General features: G+C 40.7%; 2 protein-coding genes across 2 annotated transcripts; one reads left to right on the top strand and one right to left on the bottom strand.

Annotated features, from left to right (window-relative positions):
• Positions 1 to 877: 877 nt before the first annotated feature.
• serp1 (stress-associated endoplasmic reticulum protein 1) lies at positions 878 to 5,165 on the bottom strand. Its single transcript, XM_017719519.2, has 3 exons — positions 4,944 to 5,165; positions 4,217 to 4,292; positions 878 to 1,557 (listed from the first exon to the last, which is right to left on the bottom strand). The coding sequence occupies exons 1-3, from the start codon at positions 5,025 to 5,027 to the stop codon at positions 1,517 to 1,519; spliced, it is 201 nt and encodes a 66-aa protein (XP_017575008.1). The 5' UTR covers positions 5,028 to 5,165; the 3' UTR covers positions 878 to 1,516.
• Positions 5,166 to 5,735: 570 nt separating this feature from the next.
• On the top strand, positions 5,736 to 24,819 carry eif2a (eukaryotic translation initiation factor 2A). The gene is made up of 14 exons (XM_017719518.2): positions 5,736 to 5,818; positions 8,357 to 8,426; positions 8,530 to 8,601; positions 8,741 to 8,859; positions 9,682 to 9,781; positions 10,319 to 10,401; positions 11,722 to 11,795; positions 12,438 to 12,582; positions 12,698 to 12,814; positions 14,041 to 14,615; positions 16,996 to 17,103; positions 19,722 to 19,838; positions 24,037 to 24,102; positions 24,320 to 24,819. The coding sequence occupies exons 1-14, from the start codon at positions 5,791 to 5,793 to the stop codon at positions 24,383 to 24,385; spliced, it is 1,740 nt and encodes a 579-aa protein (XP_017575007.1). The 5' UTR covers positions 5,736 to 5,790; the 3' UTR covers positions 24,386 to 24,819.
• The last annotated feature ends 1,534 nt before the right edge of the window (positions 24,820 to 26,353 follow it).

The raw sequence follows: 26,353 nt of genomic DNA, 5'->3' as shown, positions 1-26,353 counted from the left end.
ATTATTAATACTCCACCTGCATATTTTATTATAAGATTATCTGGCTTATTTCTATACATTTTTACCCGTTTAAATTAATTATCAACAAAAATGATCTCACTATATTAGATAATTCAGCTAGTTTCAAGCATGTTTCTTCAAAGTTATCTGCCAATATAGGGAGATAAATCTATTTAATAAAGCCACTTAAAACTAAATTTCCTTTGGGATTGATAAAGTATCTATCCATCCATATATTGTCAGTATTCACTCACCCATCCAAATAATTTAATTCAGGTGTTCCAATCACTTCCATGGCCACAGGTGTATAAAACCAAGCTGCAGACTGCTTCTACAGACATTAATGAAAGAATGGGTTGCTCTCAGGAGCTCAGTGAATTCCAGCATGGAATGCAGTGGTGTAAAGCACCGCCACTGGACTCTAAAGCAGTGGAGACGTGTTCTCTGGAGTCACCAACCACGCTTCTCCGTCTGGCAATCCGATGGACAAGTCTGGGTTTGGTGGTTGCCAGGAGAACGGTGCTTGTCTGACTGCTTTGTGCCAAATGTAAAGTTTGGTGGAGGGGGGGATTATGGTGTGGGGTTGTTTTTCAGGAGTTGGGCTCGGCCCCATAGTTCCAGTGAAAGGAACTCAATGCTTCAGCACCAAGAGATTTTGGATCATGCTCCCAACTTTGTGGGAACAGCCACTCCCTGTTCCAACATGACTGTGGACCAAAACTCACGTTTGCCGAGTGAGGGTAGCGGCACCCTTCGTAATCACACACTGACATTAAGTGGGGTTAATTGAGAATATCTAGTGACCTCTGTTACATAATTCTACTGTAAGCAAAGTAATCCCATGCTTCTCCTTCGCTTGCAAAAAAGCCAGCTTGTAAACGAGTTTAACTTTTTCTTTTTATTTGTTAAAGGACATTCAAGTGGAAAGCAAACATACATATCTTTGCAACTGACCAATACACAAAAACTAACCTTTCATTTCCTTCAGGCAGCAACACAGGTCAAAGAATGTACAGACACATACAGGTATGCATGGAAGGTGCATAGCTCCAAATAATGTATATAGCTATTTTGCATTGGTAACAAGGCAAGTAAACTGAAACCTCATGTTTTGGCACCCATCCAAACTAAACCTTTCAAGGTGTATAGACATGACAGATCGAAGAAATATGGAAAACAAAAGGAGAATGTAAAAGGACAATTCAGTATGATTACTGGCAGAAAGGTGGGATCTGATCCAGCAGCAAACTTGGTGGGAGGGGAGAAAAAAAAAAAAAAAAAAAAAAAAAAAAAAAAAAAAGCCCATTGTGGAATGTTCTGTAAGATATGGCTTGGATTTCTGAAGTATTTTCTTACATTTTTCATTCCTCCACAGTTTGCGTAAGGCACAAGAGACGGGAATTTTAAATGACGGCAATGGACATTTTAAATAAGACGAAGAACACAGTTGACCTTCGGCCTGGTCAGCACAGCGGGAAAAGGAGAGGAATGGTGAGTGAGTATCCATTATGCCTCCTTACATCCCCATCCTGATGCTCTGAATGATCTGGAAAATGGCTGAGGAGAGAGGAACAAGTCAAATCAAGATGTTTATTAAGCTTACTCGATATTTGAAGTTTTGTCTGGAATGTACACCAGATTTCAGTAATACTACCAAGTTACCATCACTGCTGGAACACAATCTGGCATCATTTGAATATTCCATGTGAAATATACACTCACTGGTCACTTTATTAGGTACACCTTGCTAGTAAGAGTTTGGACCCTCTTTTGCCTTCAGGTCATACTTTCAACAAGGTGTTGGAAACATTCCTCAGAGATTTTGGTTGGTTATTTGAGTTACTGTTCCCTTTCTATCATCTGGAACCAGCCTGCCCATTCTCCTCTGACCTCTCACATCAACAAGGCATTTTCGTCCACACAACTGCCGGATATTTTCTCTTTTTCAGACCGTTCTCTGTAAACCCTAGAGATGGTTGTGTGTGAAAATCCCAGTAGATCAGCAGTTTCTGAAATACTCCGACCAGCTCGTCTGGCACCAACAACCACGCCACGTTCAAAGTCACTTAAATCCCCTTTCTTCCTCATTCTGATGCTCGGTCTGCACTTCAGCAAGTTGTCTTGACCACCTCTACATGTCTAAAGGCATTGAGTTGGGTCCATGTGATTGGCTGAGTAGCTTTGCGTTGAGCAATTGAACAAATACCTAATAAAGTGGCCAGTGAGTATGTCAAATCTGTATAGTGGGAATTTTTTGTGAATATAGTTCATACACACACACACACTTATATATATATATATATATATATATACACACACACACACACACACACACACACACATCCATCTGTGGTGTTCTCGCTGCTGTCGGAACAAAACCTCGTACCACCATTTTTGTCGTTTCAGTTTTTCGACAATTTGAAAGTGAATATTGTCCTTTACATTGTGTGTGTAAATTTCAAAATGAATGGACTAAAAGAAATGACAAAATGACTAAGACATCTGGTTCCATTGCCCTACATGAAAAGTAAAGTAGGTTTTATCTTTCTCCTGTAAAAGTTCTCAATTTGGAGATATGAGGTTTTGATCTAACAGCCCTGATTTATATTGTCTATGGTAATAAATAAACTAACCTTGTTAACTAATTAACAAGGCTGATAAATATATCCTGGAGAATGAGGTTGTTTGTCCATCCCAATTTTTGTGACCAAATCATAAGGCAAATAATTCAGTAACTGCATGAAATTAACACTTTTGTACAAGCCCCTCAAATGAGCAGGGCATGGGTTTTATGATCTACACATCACTATACGCTTAAAATTTACTGCTGAAAGCCAAAAATCTCAGACCCTCTTATTTTATCAAAGTAATGTTTAAAGAGCAGATCACTGAAGAGACGCCGTCTGTTTATTGTTTATAGCCCAGATTTGGGGAAAACGGGTCGACTTTCAGTAGAAAAACAGAGTTCAGCCTTTTATTGTAAGGGTTTAAAATGACATCACCATCTATTTGACTGGAGAGAAGAGTTACAGCCTCACACGATGCCCAGCTTCTGTATGTAGCTTATTAAATATGAACATGAGTTGCAGTTTGGAACCACCAGTTACCAAGTAACCAAGGAGTTAAAGAGATTCCCATTACACTGTGAACCTTTCATGACAAATGGACCAAAAGAAATGGCCCAAAATGACCTGGAGCAAAGTCTTGTTACATGGACTAATCTCAGTCTGCCTTCTGGAGCTTACATCAAGCATCCTCAGTCAGACGCTTTCACTGTGGATTATATGCACAGGCAAGCAGGACGGAGTGACAAAGGCTCAGAGTAGCAGACTGAGCATCACACCTCTTTACTCATCAGCCAAATTCAGAGAACGATCTTCCAACAGAGCACGCCTTTTAAAACGGATTGCATCACTGCTTTCAGTGCTCACGTCAAAGGAATTGGCTGTTTTGAGATTGGACCTGTAATCAAAGCTAAAATACCAGAAAGTGAACAGTTTAACTTTTTTTTTTTTTTCTGTTACGGAGCAGATAAAGAAGTAAAAGATCAAGGTTTGTTGACCGGAATGATAGGGAAAATGCACTTTGCCCTGTTAAAGTAATAGCCTTTCCGAAAACCCAGGCTTACATAATTCCTCCCTTACCCCAAATGTAGTCGGGTCCTCTGTGTACCAAGTTTACTTTTTCCACCTAAACCTAAATTTGGACTATAATACCATCACAGCTCCACTCCACTCCACACAGCAAAACATGACCGAATGATCACTTTTTAAACAGAAGAAGGTTCTTCAGGGGTTCTTGAGTAAAAGGAATGCTTCTTTTTAGAAGCATGACCTCATCATAGATCAGTTTGCATGCTTAAAAGGCTCTTTGCATGGTGAAAGGGTTTTTCAGACTGATTGAGAAAAGGTGTGTGTGGTTCCATGTAGCACCAAAACGGGTTCTTGTATTCTTACAAGTCTAGTATCATAACAGTTGAAGGTCTGCTCCAATAGAAGCAGTTAGTCAGTCAGATTCTATATAGAACCACATAACATTCTCCATCTGTGTGAAGAACCGTTTCACCATTAAAATTCTGGTGAACTACTCCTTCACTTTAGTTTAGTACGCTCTGGCTGGAGCCTTTTACTGTCAGATTTTCATTGTGGCTTTAGAGTGAGTGAGCCACGGCTCCACTAACGAAGTCCTCGGAGGCCAAAAGCTGCCTAAAACGTACCTGATCCGCACACTACAAAGACAAAGAGTGCCAGGAGCCACGGCCCGACTGCCGCCTTGTCATCCGGTGCGCCTCTCTGCAGGAAAAATAAGAAGACAGATAGAAAGATGGACAGGGGTGAAAATTTCATCTCATTGGTGCCTGCAGCTCAAATATAAACAGCATGTCTAACGTCAGGAATCTGTTCAAGCCATCTTGTCAGCTTCATGTTCTAATTTCCCCCTTTCACCTTAAACTGCTGCACCATTTAAGATGGAACGGGAAATCTAATAAGCTGACCAACTGCTGTTTAAATGGTCTCGTTCAACCTTATGCTACTGCACCATTTAAGGTGGAACGGGAAATCTAATAAGCTGACCAACTGCTGTTCAAATGGTCTCGTTCAACCTTATGCTACTGCACCATTTAAGGTGGAACGGAAAATTCGAACATGAAGCTGCCCAACTGCTGTTCAAACGTTCTCGTTCAACCTTCAACTGCTACACCATTTAAGGTGGAACGGGAAAATTCGTAGAAGAATCTGGCGAATGGGAAGCAGACTTCAGTCAACCTGGCTAAGAACATCAGCTAACAAGAAACAAATATAGTTACAACTATAAAACACAAAACGCTGCCTTTAACATCAGAAACTAGTTATGACATTTTCAACGGCTACTCAATGCTCGGCTGTGAAGTAGAGGTAACGCTAGCCAGGCTAAGCTAACTCGACTCGCCAGCTTCAACTTACCGATGATTTGGCCACATTCCCCCGCTGTGTGATGTTTTTGCTGTGCTTCTCGTTGGCCATGCGTATCCTCTGCTTTGCGACCATCTTGTTGTATTAAAGTAGACAGCTAAACGACAAGAAATCGTCTAAAACGCCGCTCGTTTGGCTTTAAAATAAGCAATCCTCTCCGCCAACGCTGCACCTTCGACGTACTCTACTCTGAGATGTCTACGTAAGCATAAAATCAACCCCGCCCGTTATTCTTATTATGTATAATATGCCCCGCCCACTCTCGTATTATGCGCTGGAAAGACTCCGCCTACTACCTTTGTTCGCGTAAATAACCCCGCCCATATCTCATATTTTGCATACCCAGACCCCGCCCGTTGTATTCCGTTGTCGTGGCGAATCCGGACTGTCTATAGAAGAAGCTGAGCTGCGCTTTTATTCAGATTTTTTTAGTTTTAAACGCTTTAACGACTTACTGGAAGTTTTCCATCAAAAGAATGTGCTGCTCTAAGCCTGTTTTCTGACTAAATAATAACCCTAATAATAACTAATCACCACCAAATCTTCTTCAGGATATGTTTGCACATTCTAGCGGTTAAAAAAATATATAAATAAAATTAAACCTGTAGTAAATGACATTCAGGTTTTTTTTAAAGTGTATAAATATATAAACAATCGAAAAAGAAAATAAAATAAAATCTTTTTTTTCTGCGACCATGCACCTTCATATACTGGTAAAATAACTGTTTCCTGATTTATTAAAAATATTAACGACTTTTGCTGAACGAGACAGAAAGACTTTTAACTTAGCTGTTATGTCACGTGGCGCGTCTCCTCTCATGACCACATTGGGTTCAGCATGGCGCCTCCTACACCGCACTTAGCAGGTAGGCGAATGAATCTGAGGTTTTTAATCAGTTGATTAATTTAAAATCTGCCGCATTTTGTCCGTGTGACGCATTTGGGAGATGAAATAATTGAAACTGTGCTGATTTCTGCCGAAAGTCCAGCGTCGCATCGGCGGCGTGTGTTCAGCGTCCTTAGCCTCACATTGACCAGGAGGCCGAAGTGGTGCAGTAATAAAGCTTTACTGAATAAAACTGCTCACTTTTATGCCTTTACCGTGACAAACCGAGGTGTCTGTCATCAGGTAATATAGTGGGCAAGTGGTCTCGCCTGCTGAGACCTTACTGCTCTTTAAAAAGACCCCAAAATCGAATAAAACGCTTATAAGCGGTCTTTCATTTAGAGCTGGGCGATATAGCTATCAGTATTTATCGATATCGTGATAAATTATGCCACAATATTCCACAATAAGCTTTTCTGAGCACACCGTGTGTACAGTAACGGGGTAAATGTAATTCGTTACAGTATTTAAGTATTTTTTTCGTGTATCTGTACTGAAGTTTTTCCGTTATTGGGCGACGTTTTACTTTCACTCCACTACATTTCAAAGTCTAATATCCTCCACCACATTTTGAGAAATCTGTCGTTCCTTTTGGTTTCTGTGTGTATAAAAACGTAACATGTCAAAACGAAAGAAGCGCAAAGCAAGAGCACCAATCAGGGCACAGCGGTCACTTTGTTTAGAGCTGGTTTTGACCTGTTGGTCATACCGACCCAGTGCAGCACACGGTTCAACGTCAGAGCAGCAGCGTAAAATCTTGGGAGAGTCTGTTCAACATAAATAATGAACTAACCTGACTTTGTGTAAATAGATCACAATATAGAAATATGTCCACATATGCAGTCGTGACTGACGCGGCTTTTTACTGAATTTATACAAACACCATTTCATTTTATAGTAAATTAGTTTGGGCTGGTTTATGTTTATGAACAGAGACCTACAGATCAACATAGTAAAGGAGCTCATTTGTGATCCTGAGTTTAAAGCCAGTCTTTATTAAACTTAAACTTGGAACTAAGTTGTAAATAAATCTTAAACTGAAACTTTGCTTGTGTGTAAAAAGTGATTTCAGAGCCACTCGGTTCTCCCTGATGGAAACTGTTTACCTTCAGTGTTTTGTGCTTATGATCATTTTAATAGACGTCAGCGTCACTAATTAATGACCTTCTATTAAAAGACTGGTTTACCAAGAGAGACGCTGGAGGATTTTCACCTAAAATGAGTTCATGAAGCGAGTCTTGTTATAAAAATGATAACAGGACATCAGAGCCAGAATTAATCTTTTAGTACTTTTACTTTTGGTACTTAACTACATTTGAAGGGAAATGCTTAAGTACTTTTACTCAAGTTGAGGTCTAAAGGGAGGAACTTCTACTTTTACTGGAGTAATATTTTACCTTGGGTGTTTAACTTGTGTTTAACTTGTGTTTAACTACTTTAACTCGAGTACATGGTTTGTGTCATCTGTACTTAATGAGCACTTCGCAACTCACTTTGATTACAGAGAAAACATTAGTCCTGTTTAACTGGATTTAGTGCAGTGCAGTGTGTGAAATTGTGAATAGGAATCATTCTCTGCGTAGTTTTTGTCCTGTTTTTAAATGTGGCAATTTATCAGAAAGATATATACACTGACTCCAGCAGCACTGCTGTGTCTGATCCACTCAGACCAGCACAATACACACTAACACACCACAACCATGTCAGTGTTACTGCAGTGCTGAGAATGATCCACCACCCAAATAGTACCTGCTCTGTGAGGGTCCATGGGGGTCCAGATGACTGAAGAACAGGGTAACAAAGTATCAGAGAAACAGATGGACTACATTCTGTAACTGTAGAACTACAAAGTGCAGCTATACAGTAAGTGGAGCTGATAAAATGGACAGTGAGCGTAGAAATGAAGAAGTGTTGAGAATGTTATGTCTGGTCGATGTATATCGTGACTTATGTATTAGGAAAACGTTTTGGAAGTATCGCCCACCTCTATTTTCGTTTCTATACATACACAGGCCAGATTTGAGTAAAGGATTGCCGCGTAAGCGATTATTTATATAGTGTTTCTCCAGACCTGCCTCTTTAGTTTTCTGTACTGCCTGTTTTAAGGTTTTCCCATTTTAACCTCATGGTTTTAATTGAGTTAGAGCAGTAAAACTCTGAAATGTGCAGGATTGGCCTAAGGAGAGGAGGAGAACTAGGAGAATAGGTCTGATATAAACATAAACAAGTGTAATTAGACCAGCATTTGGTTAAAATGGTAAATGTATTGACCCTAAAATGTGCTGCATGTGGGTTAATACAGGAGCAGGATTGGGACATGTCTGTGTGATCAAGGCAGTTGGAGGTGAACACATGCGAGGAAAGAGCGTAGAGACAGCCAGCTGTAGAATATGGTAGAATATACAGTCTATGGTAGGAAGGAAGGAAACCTCCACAAGTCTGACAAACCTGTGTTGGAAAGTAAAATATGAACCAAAGTACCCACTAATGTCCCTCTTTCCTTTCCCTTTCATAACAGTTAGAGGGTCAGAGGGGACATTTCTGCTGCATGGACCACCGAACTGTGCGGAAAGTGCAACTTTCCACCGGTAAGTGATTAGGGTCGTGATTCCTTGAAGCTGTCCATTGACCAGTGTGAGTACAAATTTAAAATTTGATCTCAGACTAAGACTATTCTACTCTGTCTTTCAGAGATGCCCAGCAGAGCAAGTATATCGCATTCAGCAGTGATGGCACCTTGTTTGGCTGGTGCAATGGGGAGAAGTATGTATGAAAATATCCAAGACTTGTTCATTACTGTCAAACTGGCCAGGGACTGTTTAAAAACTTGGTAAATGTATTTGAGATGCTGTATGAAGGTGTGATTTCTGCTTGTAATATGCTTTTTGTTGTTTTTGTGTAGGGTCAATGTGGTTAAAGTTTTGAGTGGAGAGTTGGTGAAGTCGTTCGATCTGCCGAAAACAGCAATGATAGAGTTCTCTCCTCAGAACAAAGTGCTCGCCACGTGGAAGCAGTACACCAGTGAGTATTTTGAGTGTGATATGTTGATAGTTTTGAGTCTACGCTACTGCCAAAAGTATTCAGTCACCCATCCAAATCACTGAATTAAGGTGGTCCGATCACTTCCATGGCCACAGGTGTATAAAGCCAAGCCCCTAGCCCTGCAGACTGCTTCTACTGACATTAGTGAAAGAATGGGTCGCTCTCAGGAGCTCAGTGAATTCCAGCGTGGTACCGTGATCGGACGCCACCTGTGCAACAAGTCCAGTCGTGAAATTTCCTCACTACTAAATGTTCCACAGTCAACTGTCAGTGGGATTATGACAAAGTGGAAGCGATTGGGAACGACAGCAACTCACTTAAAATGACAGAGCGGGGTCAGCAGATGCTGAGGCGCATAGTGCACAGAGGTCGATGTGCGGTGTTTTAAAAACAGCACAGCATGAAGTTTGAGTTTTACGTCGCGTCTTCTTCTGTGAGTTTATTGGCTGGCTGTAAAGCAGAAATCTGATTACTGTCTGACTCTTGTCGACCCAGAGTTTCCCCATTATCTGATTACTCAAGTTCATGTAGACGTGTTGATCGGATTACTGACAACATCTGATTTTCTGCACTTATCGGATTGTTGAGTGCATGTAAATGAACTTGAACGAAAACTATCACACTACACAGTCACAAAGTTTACCATCTGGAGAAAAAGACGACATAAAGACGACAGCTTTCTGACCTCGCATTAGGTCATACACCATTCAAGATGGTCAAATCTGCACTTGTTTCTACCCAGCTTTGATGAATAAGGGCCAGTGTGCTTATGGTAATCAACCTATGTCTGTAATATCTTAGAAACGCAGGATAACCCTCAGGGTGAGGCCAATCTACAGCTTTGGGACCTGCAAACAGGAGCCTGCATCAAAACGTTCTACCAGAAGAAGGTTCAGGGCTGGTGAGTTGATGATTAATAGCAGTAACAGTTATACACATGTAAAAAAGATGCCTCATCAAGGGTTATTATTAAAGACAGTGGTGCTATATAGAACCATGAACACTCTGAGAACCGTCTTCATGGTTCTTTGCACCATGAAATGGTTCTTCAGATTGACAGAGAATGTCTTAGATGGTTCTGTATAGAACCCTTTGAAAATGGTTATATATAGCACCGAAAAGGGTTCTTCTATTGTTACGGTGTAAAACTCTTTTGGGTGCTATATAGAACCATTTTCAAAAGGGTTCTCTATAAAACTATGTATAGCACATTCATGCACATTTTCCATCAATCTGAAGAACCCTTTCATGATGCAGAGAGCCCTTTAATCATGCGAAGGGTTCTTTTAGTGTTCATGGTTCTGTATAGAGTCATTGTTTTTTCTATGTACAGCATGTTGAATTGATGTGATTGGCCTTACATGTTTTAAGTAGTGACAAGTCACCGGACCTGCACTTGCCTTCAGTAACATGCTGTTATTAATTTGGCGTTTTAAAGGTGTCCAAGTTGGGCAGATGATGAGAGCATTGCAGTGAGATGTGTTAACAATGAACTTCATTTCTTTGAGAACAACAACTTTGGTAAGACTGCTTTTTCACTCAGACATGACATAGCTACAGATCAAAGGGTACTTATACAACAGTGAGTTCTGGCCTCGCAAGCTGATTGGTTGAGAGGCATTCTAACTGCTGTTATTTCACCATAACATCACTGGTTTTTCACAAACACTATCACTCCACTGAGATCCTGTTGCTAAGCAATGACTTTGACAGCTGTAGGAGACGCTCAAGCCATTTGAACGTTTTTACTTCTTACTTTGCCACAAACAGAAATCGGACACTTTTAAGGTAACGTTTGACCGACAGCCGATTTGGTCAGACTCTGAAGATGAGACGACACTAAATTCCCAAACTGTCGTCACCACTGAGCAGCTTTTCAGTCAGCAGCTGTGACAGAAGAACAGCTAAACAACCTGGAATCAGCCAGAAATGAACCCAACACCATTCAGCAAACTAAACAGGCTGTAAGAAGCTTTACAGACTGGCTGGAACAAAACAACATTTAATACTGATCTGGAAAAAAACTGAGCTGAACCTGATATTGGGTCAGTTTCATGGCTCAGTCTGATTTGGTCAGACTCTGAAGATCAGATGACACGTTTGGCGAATGGTACTGGGTTCTGATTCCAGATTGTTTAGCTATTCTTCTGTCACAGCTGCCGACTGAAAAGCTGCTTAGTGGTGACGACAGTTTGGGAATTTAGTGTAAGGAGCTGGAGAACAAACTGCCGGCTGTGCAGCGAGTGGGCGGAGCTCGTTACTCTGACATAGCAACAAGCTGCTGGTTAAGGAACTATAATTTGGAGGAAGGAACTGAACATTAAAACATATTAAACGCCGCGTTCAAGGCCAGTTTATTCATTTCTTACTGTATTTATTTAACTGTTGTATTAAAGCAGAAGAGCACTCAAGGAGTGTGTTATCGCCAATAACATTGTACGATACACCTTTGGCTTGTGTCTGTGACCAAATCACAGCCGTGATGCTGCTTCATGTTCTGTTGCTTAAACAAATTGCTGTTAATTCAATTTTCTTCTAATTTTGTTCTTTTAATGTTACTAATTAAGTACAAGTCTACAGCAGCTAAATTGACTTATTAGCTGTCTTACTGCTTAGATAGCAAGACATTTCACAAGTGGTGTGTACAGGTTTAATTTCACTACACTGTTTCAGAAGTTGTTTTTTTCTTCTTCGATTAATATTGAATTTGTTAGCCCTTATTCTTAAGTGATTACAAAGTCATTTAAATGAGTATTAATCAGCTGTTCTGAATCATCCAGTTTACTTTTGTTGATTATATTGTGTGTCATTCAAATTGTTCAATGTGTTTTTGTAATGCAGAAACAATAGCCAGCAAACTTCATCTTCAGAAGGTGTCTGAATTTGCTCTGTCTCCTGGAAACCAGCCGAGCAAGGTATTCAGAGTTGCATAGCTCTATTTCCCATTGCTTTCAAATGACACTATATTTCCAAAAGTATTCAGTCACCCGTTCAAATCATTGAATTCAGGTGGTCCAATCATTTCCATGACCACAGGTGTATAAAGCCAAGCCCCTAGGCCTACAGACTGCTTCTACAGACATTAGTGAAAGAATGGGTCGCTCTCAGGAGCTCAGTGAATTCCAGCATGGTACCGTGATCGGACGCCACCTGTGCAACAAGTCCAGTCGTGAAATTTCCTCACTACTAAATATTCCACAGTCAACTGTCAGTGGGATTATAACAAAGTGGAAGTGATTGGGAACGACAGCAACTCAGCCACGAAGTGGTCGGCCACGTAAAATGACAGAGTGGGGTCAGCGGATGCTGAGGAGCATAGTGCGCAGAGGTCGCCGACTTTCTGGAGAGTCAATCACTACAGACCCCTAAACTTCATGTGGCCTTCAGATCAGCTCAAGAACAGCGTAGAGAGCTTCATGGAATGGGTTTCCATGGCCGAGCAGCTGCATCCAAGCTTTTGCTTGACGACCGAATACTTTTTGGAAATATAGTGTAGCTTTTACATGATTGTTTTTCTGTGCAAATCTAATCATCTGATCTCTTGTGTCTTGCTGAAGGTAGCTGTCTACGTTCCTGGTAGCAAGGGTGCCCCCTCTTTTGTCCGGCTTTACCAGTACCCTAATTTTGGGGGTCCCACCTCCGCTCTGGCCAACAAAAGTTTTTTCAAAGCAGACAAGGTGACCATGCTGTGGAACAAAAGAGGTACACCTAACAAGCTTTTGTATTTGATGATGGACTATAATGACGTGGATATGAAGTATAGCTGGTTATTTGAGTGACGTGTTTGTCACAGATTCTTTTTCTTTCTCTCTTATAGCCAGTGCAGTTTTAGTGACCGCCAGCACCGAAGTGGATAAAACTGGTGCGTCATATTATGGAGAGCAGACTTTACACTACCTCGCCACTAATGGGGAAAGTGCAGTGGTGCCGCTACGTGAGTGCATTGTTACTGTATGCCTTGAAACCATAGTGCTATTATTTCTGTAATGCCAGTTGTTGTAGGATTTAGGAGCAGTTATTGATTAAACCTAGTCTTGGGAAAAATTGCGGTGCCAAAGATATTTCACAGTTGAAAATGTTTCGTTCATTAGTCTAGCCTTTATAGGTGAATTCCACCAACTTTGAATTATGCAGAAATTTTGAATTAATTGAAATACAGAGCCAATCAGAATGGCTTGATTGAATTGGCTCACTGCAGAGAAACTTACTGATTCAAATTTCTTAACAATGGTGGGGATAGGAACCAGGGGTTGTAATTTCTGCAATACAAATTAAAAAATTTTTTTAATACCCAAGCCCACCAGCGAACGTAAACGTCTTTTGAGTTTTAGTATCTAATGCTGATGATGGTAAAACTGTGGCTCTGCTGCCATGAATGTATTTAAAAACTACCTAAAACCAATTTTAAAACCATTTCATGTTGTAACTTTCTATTAGGCAGCTTTTAGAGGCATTAAGGTCATCAGACGTCTGATTCCTATCACCAGCACTGTGAATGATTCTGACTCTGCAAGTTTCTCTAGAATGGAGCGGTTGATGCCAAACCACTCTGAATGGCTTTGTTCACATCTTAACCATTTAATTATGCAAAAAATGTGAAAAATGGTTGGAATTCTCCTTGGAAGTTTATGTTGGAGCACAGCTGTTCATTAATTTGATTTTGCCTTTTACTATAAACATGAAGGTTCTAGCTTTCAGATTTTACTGCCTGTGTTTGTCTATGGAGATTATATGGCTATGTGCTTGATTTTATACATCTGTTAGCAATAAGTGTGGCATAGTAAATACCTAAACTCAGTAATTAAGAGGGATGTCCACAGAAATGTTGTTTTTATTGTTGTTATTATTATTATTATTATATGTACTAGTAGTAGCAGTTATGTAGTGAAGGTGGACATGGATATGGTTGGTGTAAAAGTAGAGGAGGCAGTGGATAGGGCAAGATGGAGGCAGATGATCCGCTGTGGCGACCCCTAAAGGGAGCAGCCGAAAGAAGAAGAAGAGTACCAGTAGTAGCAGTAGTGCTATACTATATTAGTGATATTTATTAACAGTTACTTTTTAAGGCTTTTTAGGGTATTATTTAAAGCCATTACACTTAAAGTAAATATACCAATTATATTTGTATTGTTCTGTCATTAATTTTTTTTTTCTGAACAGCTAAGAATGGCCCTATTTATGACGTGTCGTGGAGCCCCAACTCTACAGAGTTTTGCATTGTGTACGGCTTCATGCCAGCCAAAGCCACAATCTTTAACCTGAAGTGTGAGTCTGTTTTCGACTTTGGCACGGGACCCCGCAACGCTGCATTTTACAGCCCCCAGGGCCATATCCTGGTCCTTGCAGGATTTGGAAACCTGAGAGGGCAGATGGAAGTGTGGGATGTGAAGAAGTATAAGCAGGTTTCCAAGCCCCAGGCTGCAGATACCACCTTCTTCTCCTGGTGCCCTGACGGTGAGCACATTGTGACGGCCACCTGCTCGCCCAGACTCAGGGTCAGCAACGGTTACAAAATCTGGCACTACACCGGAACGGTCCTCTATAAGCAGGATGTGCCGGCTGATAAAGAGCTTTGGGAGGTTCTCTGGCAGCCTTTCCCTGCTGGAACATTCCCAGAGAAAGCAATGAAGTATCAGGCAGCACCCAGTGAGCTGGGCAGCACTGAAGCTAAGCCTGCCCAGGCCTACCGACCTCCTGCCCTCCGCAACAAACCAGAGACCAGCAGCTACAAACTGGTGAGCTCTTGCGGTGCTAGTTACTTGACTTGCTCACAAAGTATTGTGGTTCAGTTCAGTTCACCTTTGTTGTACAGTTAAGGGTTGCTGTGATACTAAAGGTGCGCATCAAACACAGATAATAATTCACAAATATTCAAATTGTTGCATCTTACAAGACATCTCTCCCTTTCTAATTCTGTTTTCTTATCATTACAAAACCCCTTAAATGTTAAATAAATCAAATACGTGTCTGAATAATTTAAACATAGCCTCATTCCGCATGTCCTGGAGTGAAAATTAGCAAAAAGATATTATACACTAATTATTAAGTGACCCTTTATTAGTCCCACAACGGGGAAATTCACCTCCGCATTTAACCCCTCCGTGCAGTGAAACACCACATACACACTAGTGAATACACACACTAGGGGGCAGTGAGCACACTTGCCCAGAGCAGTGGGTAGCCCTATCCACAGTGCCCAGGGAGCAGTTGGGGGTTAGGTGTCTTGCTCAAGGACACCTCAGTCATGTAGTGTCGGCTCTGGGGATCGAACCAGCGACCTTGCGGTCACAGAGCTGGTTCCCTGACTGGCCCCTCAACGATAGCCTCATATTATGTTTTGTACATTACGTTAATTATTTATAGACACTTAAGATCACAACTCATACTGAATAAAACTCTCCTCTTGGGCTGGTTTTGCAGTTGTGGATAAAGCTCAGTCTTGTATTAAATTGTTCTAGTGATGAATCACCAGATTTATTTTAGTCCACATTTAGGCTAAATCTGAGTCTGGGAAACTGGCCCTACACATTTGCAAAAGTTTGAACACCTTCTACATTCTCAGAAATAAAGGTACTAGACTGTCTCTGGGTCAGTTCCCCTCTGGTCACTGGGGTGGGAACCTCAAGGGTCCATCTCAGTACCTTTAGTCAGGGAATATAACTGAACCGTAATCAACTGAAATTATCTGTTCTAAGCTGTTCTGACTCCACACACCTCGCCTCACCTCCAGGCTTTTATTCTACTGTTTCGGTTATGAAAAGTTCGGTTATGAAAAGATACAAATACAAACTTTTCACCTGGAGAAACTGATTTAAGGTTCACAATCAGACATTAGAACCACTGTTGGAGCTTTGAGGGAACATTTACACTGTCTGTACCTTGATGAATGAAAAATGGACCTGAACAGAACCTTCATGTCTAACAGTCTGGTCAAATGACTTGTATAGTTGATTTTCCAAATGAATATCAGTAATAACTTATTTTATGTTTATAAGTAATGGCATAACTTTTGCATAGGCTGTACTTTGTTTCAATTTTCTCCCAAGTATATTGAATTCAGGGCATAAACCGTATTAAATGTGCATAAGTATGTTCTCTGAAAACCTTTGAACCTAGAGGAAGAAGACATCATACTTCAGCGCATTTTAATTAAATAAAAAAAAATTCTTTGAATGAATGTACATTTTCCCAGTGTATTGAAATGTTTTCAGTGTTGTGGTGTTAAAAGAAGCATTGAACGTTTAACAAAAAGCTTAATAATACAAAAAGCTTATTGTTCTTGTTGGAGCAGCATTGCTAGGGAATAGAAAGCAAAGGACATGGATGCTGCAGGACAGTGACCGTACATCCGGACTGCAAAATCTTGCCTGTTTAGTCACAAGACAACTTCAGTTAGGACTGCATTTAGAACAGTAGCCATTACAGAAGAGCAATTCCTAAAACTTATCCTACTCCAGATGAGAAATGCGTATTACAGACGTCCTAACACAGCATTTCTTATATATTGTCCTAATTTCAGGGTAATAGTCTGTGCATTCTCCAGGGTATATTTTGGTTTGTCCTTCTGAATTTTTTGTGACCAAATTGTGAGGCAGATTATTCAGTAACTGCATGACCGAAATGTAAATTTGTATTTTATTTATTTATTTTAAAATCCCCTCAAATTAACAAACATGTTTTATGATCTACACACATCACTATATGCTTACAATATACTGCTGATAGCCAAAAATCTCAAATGCTCTTTGTGTTATTTTATAAAAGTAATGTTTACAGAGCAGATCACTGAAGAGACGCCGTCTGTTTATAGTTTATAGCCCAGATTTGGGGAAAAATGGGTCGACTTTCAGTAGAAAAACAAACCGAGTTCAGCTTCTTTTATTATAAGGGTTTAAAATGACGTCACCATCTACTTGACTGGAGAGAAGAGTTACAGCCTCATACAACACCCAGCTTCTGAATGCAGCTTATGAAATATGAACGTTATGAAGAACATGATGAAGTGCGTTCTGGAACCATCGGTGGACCCGAGGAGTTGAAGAGGTTAAAGTTACTGCTGATGGTGACATTCTGACTCTGTGACTAAAGCTAAAAAATCTCGTCCCACTCTGCTAGCATGAAGAGGAGCCACCTCAGAACATGAAGTCTGCTGGAGATAAGCCAATGTCTAAGACTGCTCTGAAGAACCAGAGGAAACGAGAGGCAAAGAAAGCAGCTAAACAGGTTCGTTAATATTTATTCACATGTAATACTTTCTACAGGCCCAATGCACGATGGGTCCATGACCTGTTTTACACTCAGAACTGAACTGCTCTTACAGTACTTCATCATGCTGCATCCTGATGCTGTGTATGTTCTGGGAAACTCAGCTAATATTGATTTTTCTAGAGCTGTAAAATGCATAATTTGGAAAGTCAGATGTATTTTTTTTCTATTTTTGTTTTGCATTTAGTTTTGTTTTTTTTTTTAAATCAGGGTTTATTTATTTTGTTTTCATATTATATCACAGAAAAAAGAAAAACATTGTATTCCCCACCCCCCAGCCCTCACAATACCAGACATACTAACATAATACATACATACACAAAAGAACATGTATATGTAGAGGGGGAAAAAAGAATAAATAAATAAATAAATAACATTAAAAAAAAAAAGAATTGTAGAAAAGAAAAAAAATAATAATAGTAGTTACAGAGAGTAAATTAAATAGAATAAATGAATAAATGCAATAGATACATAAATTAATAAATTAATGAAAGAATCATTCAAAAATTTACATTAACACTGTTAGTTTTTAAATTGTTTTCTGGGATTTCAAGTTTGTCATGTGCACAACGTCTCAGGACATTCATGCTTTGAAATGCTTGTGGTGAGGCTCGGATAATAACTCTACATAAAATAAGCAAAGTAAAAATAGAAATACCAGAAAATACTGAAACTGAAATAAACTGTATTTCCAAAAGTATTCAGTCACCCATCCAAATCATTGAGTTCAGGTGGTCCAATCACTTCCATGACCACAGGTGTATAAAGCCAAGCCCCTAGGCCTACAGACTGCTTCTACAGACATTAGTGAAAGAATGGGTCGCTCTCAGGAGCTCAGTGAATTCCAGCATGGTACCGTGATCGGACGCCACCTGTGCAACAAGTCCAGTCGTGAAATTTCCTCACTACTAAATATTCCACAGTCAACTGTCAGTGGGATTATAACAAAGTGGAAGTGATTGGGAACGACAGCAACTCAGCCACGAAGTGGTCGGCCACGTAAAATGACAGAGTGGGGTCAGCGGATGCTGAGGCGCATAGTGCGCAGAGGTCACCAACTTTCTGGAGAGTCAATCACTACAGACCTCCAAACTTCATGTGGCCTTAAGATCAGCTCAAGAACAGCGTAGAGAGCTTCATGGAATGGGTTTCCATGGCCGAGCAGCTGCATCCAAGCCTTACATCACCAAGTGCAGTGCAAAGCATGGAATGCAGTGGTGTAAAGCGCTGCCACTGGACTCTAGAGCAGTGGAGACGTATTCCATGGAGTGACCAATCACACTTCTCCGTCTGTGAATCCGATGGATGAGTCTGGGTTCGGCGGTTGCCAGGAGAACGGTACTTGTCTGACTGCGTTGTGCTGAGTGTAAAGTTTGTTTTTCAGGAGTTAGTCTCAGCCCCTTAGTTCCAGTGAAAGGAACTCTTAATGCTTCAGCACCAAGAGATTTTGGACAATTTCATGCTCCCAACTTTGTGGGAACAGTTTGGGGACGGCCCCTTCCTGTTCCAACATGACTGCGCACCAGTGCACAAAGCAGGTCCATGAAGACATGTTTTAGCCAGTTTGGTGTGGAAGAACTTGACTGGCCTGCTCAGAGTCCTGACCTCAACCTGATAGAATGTCTTTGGGATGAATTAGAGTGTAGACTGCGAGCCAGGCCTTCTCGTCCAACATCAGTGTCTGACCTCACAAATGTGCTTCTGGAAGAACAGTCAAAAATTCCCATAAACACACTCCTAACCATTGTAGAAAGCCTTCCCAGAAGAGCTGAAGCTGTTACAGCTGCAAAGGGTGGGCCGACATCATATTAAACCCTATGGATTAAGAATGTTCATTTTTCTTTTTAATGTCAATGAAAATGTGAAGTGAAAACAAATAATTGTGCTGAAAGATCTGCTGATGTTGGACGAGAGGGCCTGGTTCGCAATCGCCATTCCAATTCATCTCTTAGGTGTTCAGGGGGGTTGAGGTCAGGGCTTTGTGCTGGTCGCTGAAGATCCTCCACACTAAATTGGTCAAACCATGCCTTTATGGAGATGTTTTGTGCACTGGTGCGCAGTATTCTGGAACAGAAAAGGTTCTTCCCCAAAATGTTCCCTCAAAGTTCGAAGCATAAAATCATCCAAAATGTCTGGTTTTTGCTGAAGCATTAAGATTTCCCTTCACTGCAACAAAGGGTTCTAGACCAACCCCTGAAGAACAGCACCATATCATCATCCCTCCTCCTCCTAACTTTACAGCTGGCACAGTGCAGTCACGCAGGTAACGTTCTCCTATCATTTGCCAACCCCAGACTCATCCATCAGACTGTGCCAGCCTTGCTGAAACAGGAAAGGGTCTTCCCCAACCTACTGCCAAGTTAGAAGCACGTAATTGTGGAAAATGCCTTTGTATTCTGTAGCATTAACATCACCCTTCACTCTAACGTCTTTAGTTGCTCAACTGTAATCTACCCTGTAATGTTATACACCTAAAATAGATCTAAAACAGCTCTGTGCATTATTCTGCATGGTTTTCTTGGTACTTGTAGGTAATTTTCCTCTGGGATTTTTCCTTTTTCTCTCCATCTGTACAGGAAAACAAGGCTGATGACGTAACTCCTCCAGTGTCAGAGCCTGCACCTGTACAGCAGAACACTCCTGTAACATCTGGAGAGCCTGACACTGACAAAAAGATCAAGAACTTGAAAAAGGTACATCACGTTGAATTTCTTCACTGTTGTAATAGCAGCTCATTCTTGTATAATGGAAAAATGTTCTTGACTAACATACACAGATCAGGCATTACATTCTGACCACCTCCTTGTTTCTACGCTCTGTCTATTTTATCAGCTCCACTTACTGTATAGCTGCACTTTGTAGTTCTACAGTTACAGACTGTAGTCCATCTGTTTCTCTGATACTTTGTTACCCTGTTCTTCAGTAGTCAGGACCCCCATGGACCCTCACAGAGCAGGTACTATTTGGGTGGTGGGTCATTCTCAGCACTGCAGTAACACTGACATGGTGGTGGTGTGTCAGTTTGTGTTGTGCTGGTACAAGTGGATCAGACACAGCAGTGCTGCGTGAGTTTTTAAACACCTCAGTGTCACTGCTGGACTGAGAATAGTCCACCAACCAAAAATATCCAGCCAACAGTGTCCTGTGGACAGCGTCCTGTGGGCAGTGTCCTGTGACCAATAATGAAGGACTAGAGGATGACCAACACAAACTGTGCAGCAGCAGATGAGCTATCGTCTCTGACTTTACAAGGTGGACTGATAAGGTTGGAGTGTCTAATAGAGCGGACACAATGAATGTGTTTACATGCATTCACAGAGCAGGCACTGTTTGGGTCGTGGATCATTAGTGTGTGCTGGATCAGAGGATCAGTGGATCAGTCACAGCAGTGCTGCTGGAGTTTCTAAACACCTCACTGTCACTGCTGGACTGAGAATAGTCCACCAACCAAAACAATCCAGCCAACAGCGTCCTGTGGGCAGCGTCCTGTGGGCAGCGTCCTGTGACCACTGATGAAGGACTAGAGGATGACCAACACAAACTGTGCAGCAGCAGATGAACCATCATCTCTGACTTTACAGCTACAAGGTGGACCAACAAGGTAGGAGTGTCTAATAGAGTGGACAGTGAGTGGACACAGTGTTTAAAAACTCCAGCAGCACTGCTGCGTCTGATCCACTTGTACCAGCGCAACACACACTACCACACCATGTCATTGTCACTGCAGTGCTGAGAATGACCCACCACCCAAATAGTACCTGCTCTGTGAGGGTCCATGGGGGTCCTGACTACTGAAGAACAGGGTAACAAAGTATCAGAGAAACAGATGGACTACAGTCTGTAACTGTAGAACTACAAAGTGCAGCTATACAGTAAGTGGAGCTGATAAAATGGACAATGAGTGTAGAAACAAGGAGGTGGTCAGAATGTTACACCTGACCGGTGTATGTTATTGTAACTCGATTTCCCCCAAGTAATTTTGATCATTTGTGTTGGTACACAACAACCCTCCCCCCACTGCCCTGGGCAGTGAGTTAGCTAGCTGCTGGACCGTGCTTCTAAAACTGAGGTCACACTGAGCTCCCGCTGTGAGTCAGCATAGTCATTTTTGCGGATTTAGAATCTGAAATTTATGTTTTGTGTTCCAGCTTGTGATCTTAGAGCTGCAGATTCTGAACCTTCTACAGACACAGTAAAACACAGAAAACGTAGAGAGACTCTGTTACTCTGCTTCTAAACTGTGGCATGCAATTCAACTTTTATTAGACAGTCGAGCTCAGTTAACATGTTTAATAAACATCTGAAAACGTCTCTCTTTGACTCGGTGTTCAGTTAAAATTCTACAGTGTTTCTTTTTAACTTGATCGGTCATTGACTTGTCTATTACTCTAAAACATCACCTCACCTGTCTGCAAAGCACTTTGAGCTGCGGTATGAAAAGTACTCTATAAATAAAGATAATAATAATAATGTTGTGTAATTTAAGACTTTTTACTGCCAATATTATTCATAATAATAATAATAATAATGTTGTTTTTGTGTAACTTAAGACTTTTTTTACTACCATTATTATTATTTAATGTTGGTCCATTAAGGCCAGGCATTTTACAAGCTTTGAATACTCGTTGGTGTTTCTGAACCAGTACACCAATACTCATTCTCAAAATCACTCTTAAAAACAATGAATTGACATTTAAAACTTTACCATAATTCTAAGTCTACTTGTTTACTTCTTACTCTAAATATTTGTGAAGCAGCTGTTTGTTCGATTTTTAACAGTTTTATGTTTATGCATGTTTTTCAGAGAAGGAGACAAATGATTTAAAAAGCTTCAGAATACTGAATAAGGACACAAGCAGCAACAAAATGCTCAAGTATTTTCATTTTTAGGATGGCCGTATTATCAGCAGAACCAACAATAATAATTATAATAATAAACCCAATTTCAAAAAAACGTTCCAGATTTTTACCAACCCACACGTTCAGAAGTCGGCGTCCGTCGTTATACGGGATGTGCTATTAGGTGTGTAAGTGAAGGCATCATTAAAGCTGAGGGTACCTGCATATTTATGAGCAACAAATGCTGCCATGTAGACGCAATCTTTTTCAACAAGGCGATGCCGAGCCACATTCTGCATGTGTTACAGCAGCGTGGCTTCATAGTAAGAGGGTGCAGGTGCTATACTGGCCTGTCAGCAGCCCAGACCTGTCCCTTGCTGAAAAAGTGTGGTGCATTATGAAGGGCAATATGTCACCAGAGGCGTGTGAGCAGCTTAAGTGGGGTGTTGAGCAGCTTAAGTGTTATACCAAGAAAGAACTACAACCTCATTTCCAAAACAGTTGGGACGCTGTGCAAAATGTAAATAAAAACAAAATGCAATGATGTGCAGATCATTTAAACCTTATACTTCATTAAAAATAGTACAAAGACGACAAATCAAATGTTGAAACTGAGACATTTTATTGTTTTTGAAAAATGTATGCCCATTTTGAATTTGATGCCAACAACACATTCCAAAAAGTTGGGATGGGGGCAGAAGCCTGGTAAAGTTGTTTAGTGCAAAAAAACAAACAAACAAAAAAAAACACTTTGTGGTTGCTTGGCAGGTCAGTATCAAGGGGCAAGGCCAGAAACCAGTATTAGCTGGCTGTGATCTTTTGACCCTCAGGCAACACTGTATTAAAAACAGACATGATTATGTAGTGGAAATCACTGCAAGGGCTCAGAAACACTTCTGAAAACCACTGTCTGTGAAAACCGTTCATCACTGCATCCACAAATGCTGTTAAAACTCAAACACAAAGAAGAAACCAAATATAAACAGGATCCAGAAATGCTGCCACCTTCTCTGGGCCTGAGCTCCTTTAAAATGGACTGAGAGGAAGTGGAAAAGTGTCCTGTGGTCCGACGAATCAACATTTGAAATTCCTTTAGGAAATCATGGACACTGTGTCCTCTGGGCTGAAGACCACTCAGCTTGTTATCAGTACACAGTTCTAAAGCTAGCATTCATGGTGGTTTAGGGGGACATTAGTGCACATAGCATGGGTGATGTGCTCATCTGTGAAGGCACCATAAATGCTAAATGATATAAACATGTTTTAGCAACATGTGCTGCTGTCATCTTTTTCAGGGAAGGCCTCGATTATTTCAGCAAGACCATGACAAACCACATTCTGCATGTATTACAGCAGCATTGCTCTGTACTAAAAGAGTCCAGGTGCTAAACTGACCTGCCTGCAGTCCAGAACGATCACCACTGAGAACAATTGGCGCATTTTGAAATGAAAAATATGACAAATGAGCCCCTGGAACTGATGAGCAGCTGAAATCCTGAGTCAAACAAGAACAGAAAACATTTCACTTTCAGAGCTACAGCAGCGTCTCCTCAGTTCCCAAACGCTTAGAGTGCTGGTAAAGAAGAGGTGATGAAACAGAGCGGTAAACATGCCCCTGTCCCAACTTTTTTGGAATATGTTGTCATCAAATTTGAAATGGGCAAATATTTTTTAAAAATCAATAAAATTTCTCAGTTTTAACATCTGATATATTGTCTTTGTAGTATTTTCTTTTAAAAATATGGTTTACATGATTTGCACATTACTGCATCCTATTTTTATTTACATTCTGCACAGCATCCCAACTTTTTTGGTAAATTGGCTTGTATAATTAGTGTCCTCAGTTCCTAAACAATTATTGAACACTGTTAAAAGGTGACGTAACACAGTAGTAAACATGCCCTGTCCCAGTGTTTTTGGAACATGTTAAATACAGATCCAAAAAGACTTGCAGATCATTGCTGTGTGGTTTTATTTACATTTTTACAACTGTCCCAGCTTTTTTAGAATTGGGTTTGTAGACTAAACAAATTCTGTGTTTGTTTGGCCCAGAAACTTAGAGCAATTGAGGAGTTGAAAGAACAGCAAGCGGCAGGCAAACAAATGCAGAAAAATCAGGTACCGTGTTTCAGATCTTTAATGCCATCGTTTATAATTTTCTACCGAATTTCTTCAAATGACTAATAAGTCAATAAGTTATAAATGTTGGCCTTTTTGGTGTTTTAAGCTGAATGTTGTAGTTTTGTCAGTCATATAGAGACTAGTACTGTGTAATCTCACAGAAGTCCTTAACATTTTATAACTGCTTTCACTCACTTTAAACTTCATCCTACAGCTGGAGAAGATGCAGAAGGAGGCACAGCTACTGAAGGAGCTTGAGGAGCTGGAATTAGGACTGTAATTAGGACATTTTCCCCATTACAACCCAGTCATGCCGCTACAGATCTGTGTGTGAATGGGCAAAAGGAGGTGAACCAGAGGACATGCTGGTCTCAGTTCAACCTCAGTCAAGCCCACATAAACATAAAATTCATGATGAACAGGAAATCAGATGTTGCAATTCATTCTGTCTCTTGAAACACAAAGTTGTTACCAAAACTGTGGCCTGCACCTCCGAAGGCATTATTGCTATGCAATGTCATGTACAGTTAATGAGGGAGGTAATGCTGATCTACATGTGGGGTGAAACCAGAAGCTTCACTGCAGTGCACACATCAACATCTGGACTCATGTCATTTATATGGAATGGTATTTAGTTTTTTTGAACTGAGGAAATAATTTTGGGTTTTTGGTTATTTTTGTCTCTTCATGCAGCCAAAATAAAGACTAATCATATTTCTGTTGTTATCTGATTATTCAGACGGTCATGGAAACCGCACACTCTGATTTCTTAGATTGGATTAAGGTCTAGGAATCTGATAAAAAGGCAGGGTTTTAGCACAGTAGTCAGATTTCTTGATGCTGTGAACTCTTACTCTGATTTCTTTCATTTATCTCAGTCTGACCATGTATGAATAACAGACGGCGGTACCGGAAATAAGCGTGCAGAATCGCTGTGAGACGCAACAAAACATTTTGGGGTGAAGCTGAAACCAAATACACGCTTGATGAATTAAGGATTTAAATATTCTTTATCTTTTAGATGATATGTATTCATATTTTTAGGTAAAGCGGCGCAATGTTTTGAAAAAAAGCCACAGCATGAAGTTTGAGTTTTACGCTATGTTTACGTCACGTCATCATCTGTGAATTTATCGGCTGGCTGTAAAGCAGAAATCTGATTACTGTCTGACTCATGTATACCTGGAGTTTCCCCATTATCTGATTACTGAAGTGCATGTAAACGCGGTGATCAGATTACTGGCAAAATCAGATTTTCTGCAGTTATCAGATTATTAAATGCATGTAAACACATTCATTGTGTCCGCTCTATTAGACACTCCAACCTTATCAGTCCACCTTGTAAAGTCAGAGACGATAGCTCATCTGCTGCTGCACAGTTTGTGTTGGTCATCCTCTAGTCCTTCATTATTGGTCACAGGACACTGCCCACAGGACGCTGTCCACAGGACACTGTTGGCTGGATATTTTTGGTTGGTGGACTATTCTCAGTCCAGCAGTGACACTGAGGTGTTTAAAAACTCACGCAGCACTGCTGTGTCTGATCCACTTGTACCAGCACAACACAAACTGACACACCACCACCATGTCAGTGTTACTGCAGTGCTGAGAATGACCCACCACCCAAATAGTACCTGCTCTGTGAGGGTCCATGGGGGTCCTGACCACTGAAGAACAGGAAAAAAAGGTATCAGAGAAACAGATGGACTACAGTCTGTAACTACAAAGTGCTCCTATATGGTCAGTGGAGCTGATAAAATGGACAGTAACTTTAGATTCAAAGTAGCACTTCAGTCTGGCCTGTTTGTTTCATTGCGACGCATCTCAGGGCAGCCAATCAGAACAGAGATAATTTACATACATCAGTCTTAAAGGCAGTAATAAAAGACAGCTGTTGAATTCTAAGGTAAAAAAGAGAAGTTACTCTGTAGAGAGCAGGCGTTAAAGAAAATAGAGCTTTCATTATGACAGACTGCATGTTAGTAGATATTAATATAGAAATATATGATTTAGTTAAATAAGCTCTGTTTCAGTGAAACATTGCTTTCTGCAGAGTCAATCACTACAGCCCTCCAAACTTCATGTGGCCTTCAGATCAGCTCAAGATCAGAATAGAGAGCTTCATGGAATGGGTTTCCATGGCCAAGCAACTGCATCCAAGACTCACATCACCAAGCGCAATGCAAAGCGTGAAATGCAGTGGTGTAAAGCGCCGCCACTGGACTCTAGAGCAGTGGAGACGTGTTCT

This window comes from Pygocentrus nattereri, chromosome 7, assembly GCF_015220715.1.
Source record: "Pygocentrus nattereri isolate fPygNat1 chromosome 7, fPygNat1.pri, whole genome shotgun sequence".
Taxonomy (NCBI): Eukaryota; Metazoa; Chordata; class Actinopteri; order Characiformes; family Serrasalmidae; genus Pygocentrus; species Pygocentrus nattereri.
The sequence above is the reverse complement of the archived record's forward strand: the minus strand, read 5'-3'. Positions and strand labels throughout refer to the sequence as shown.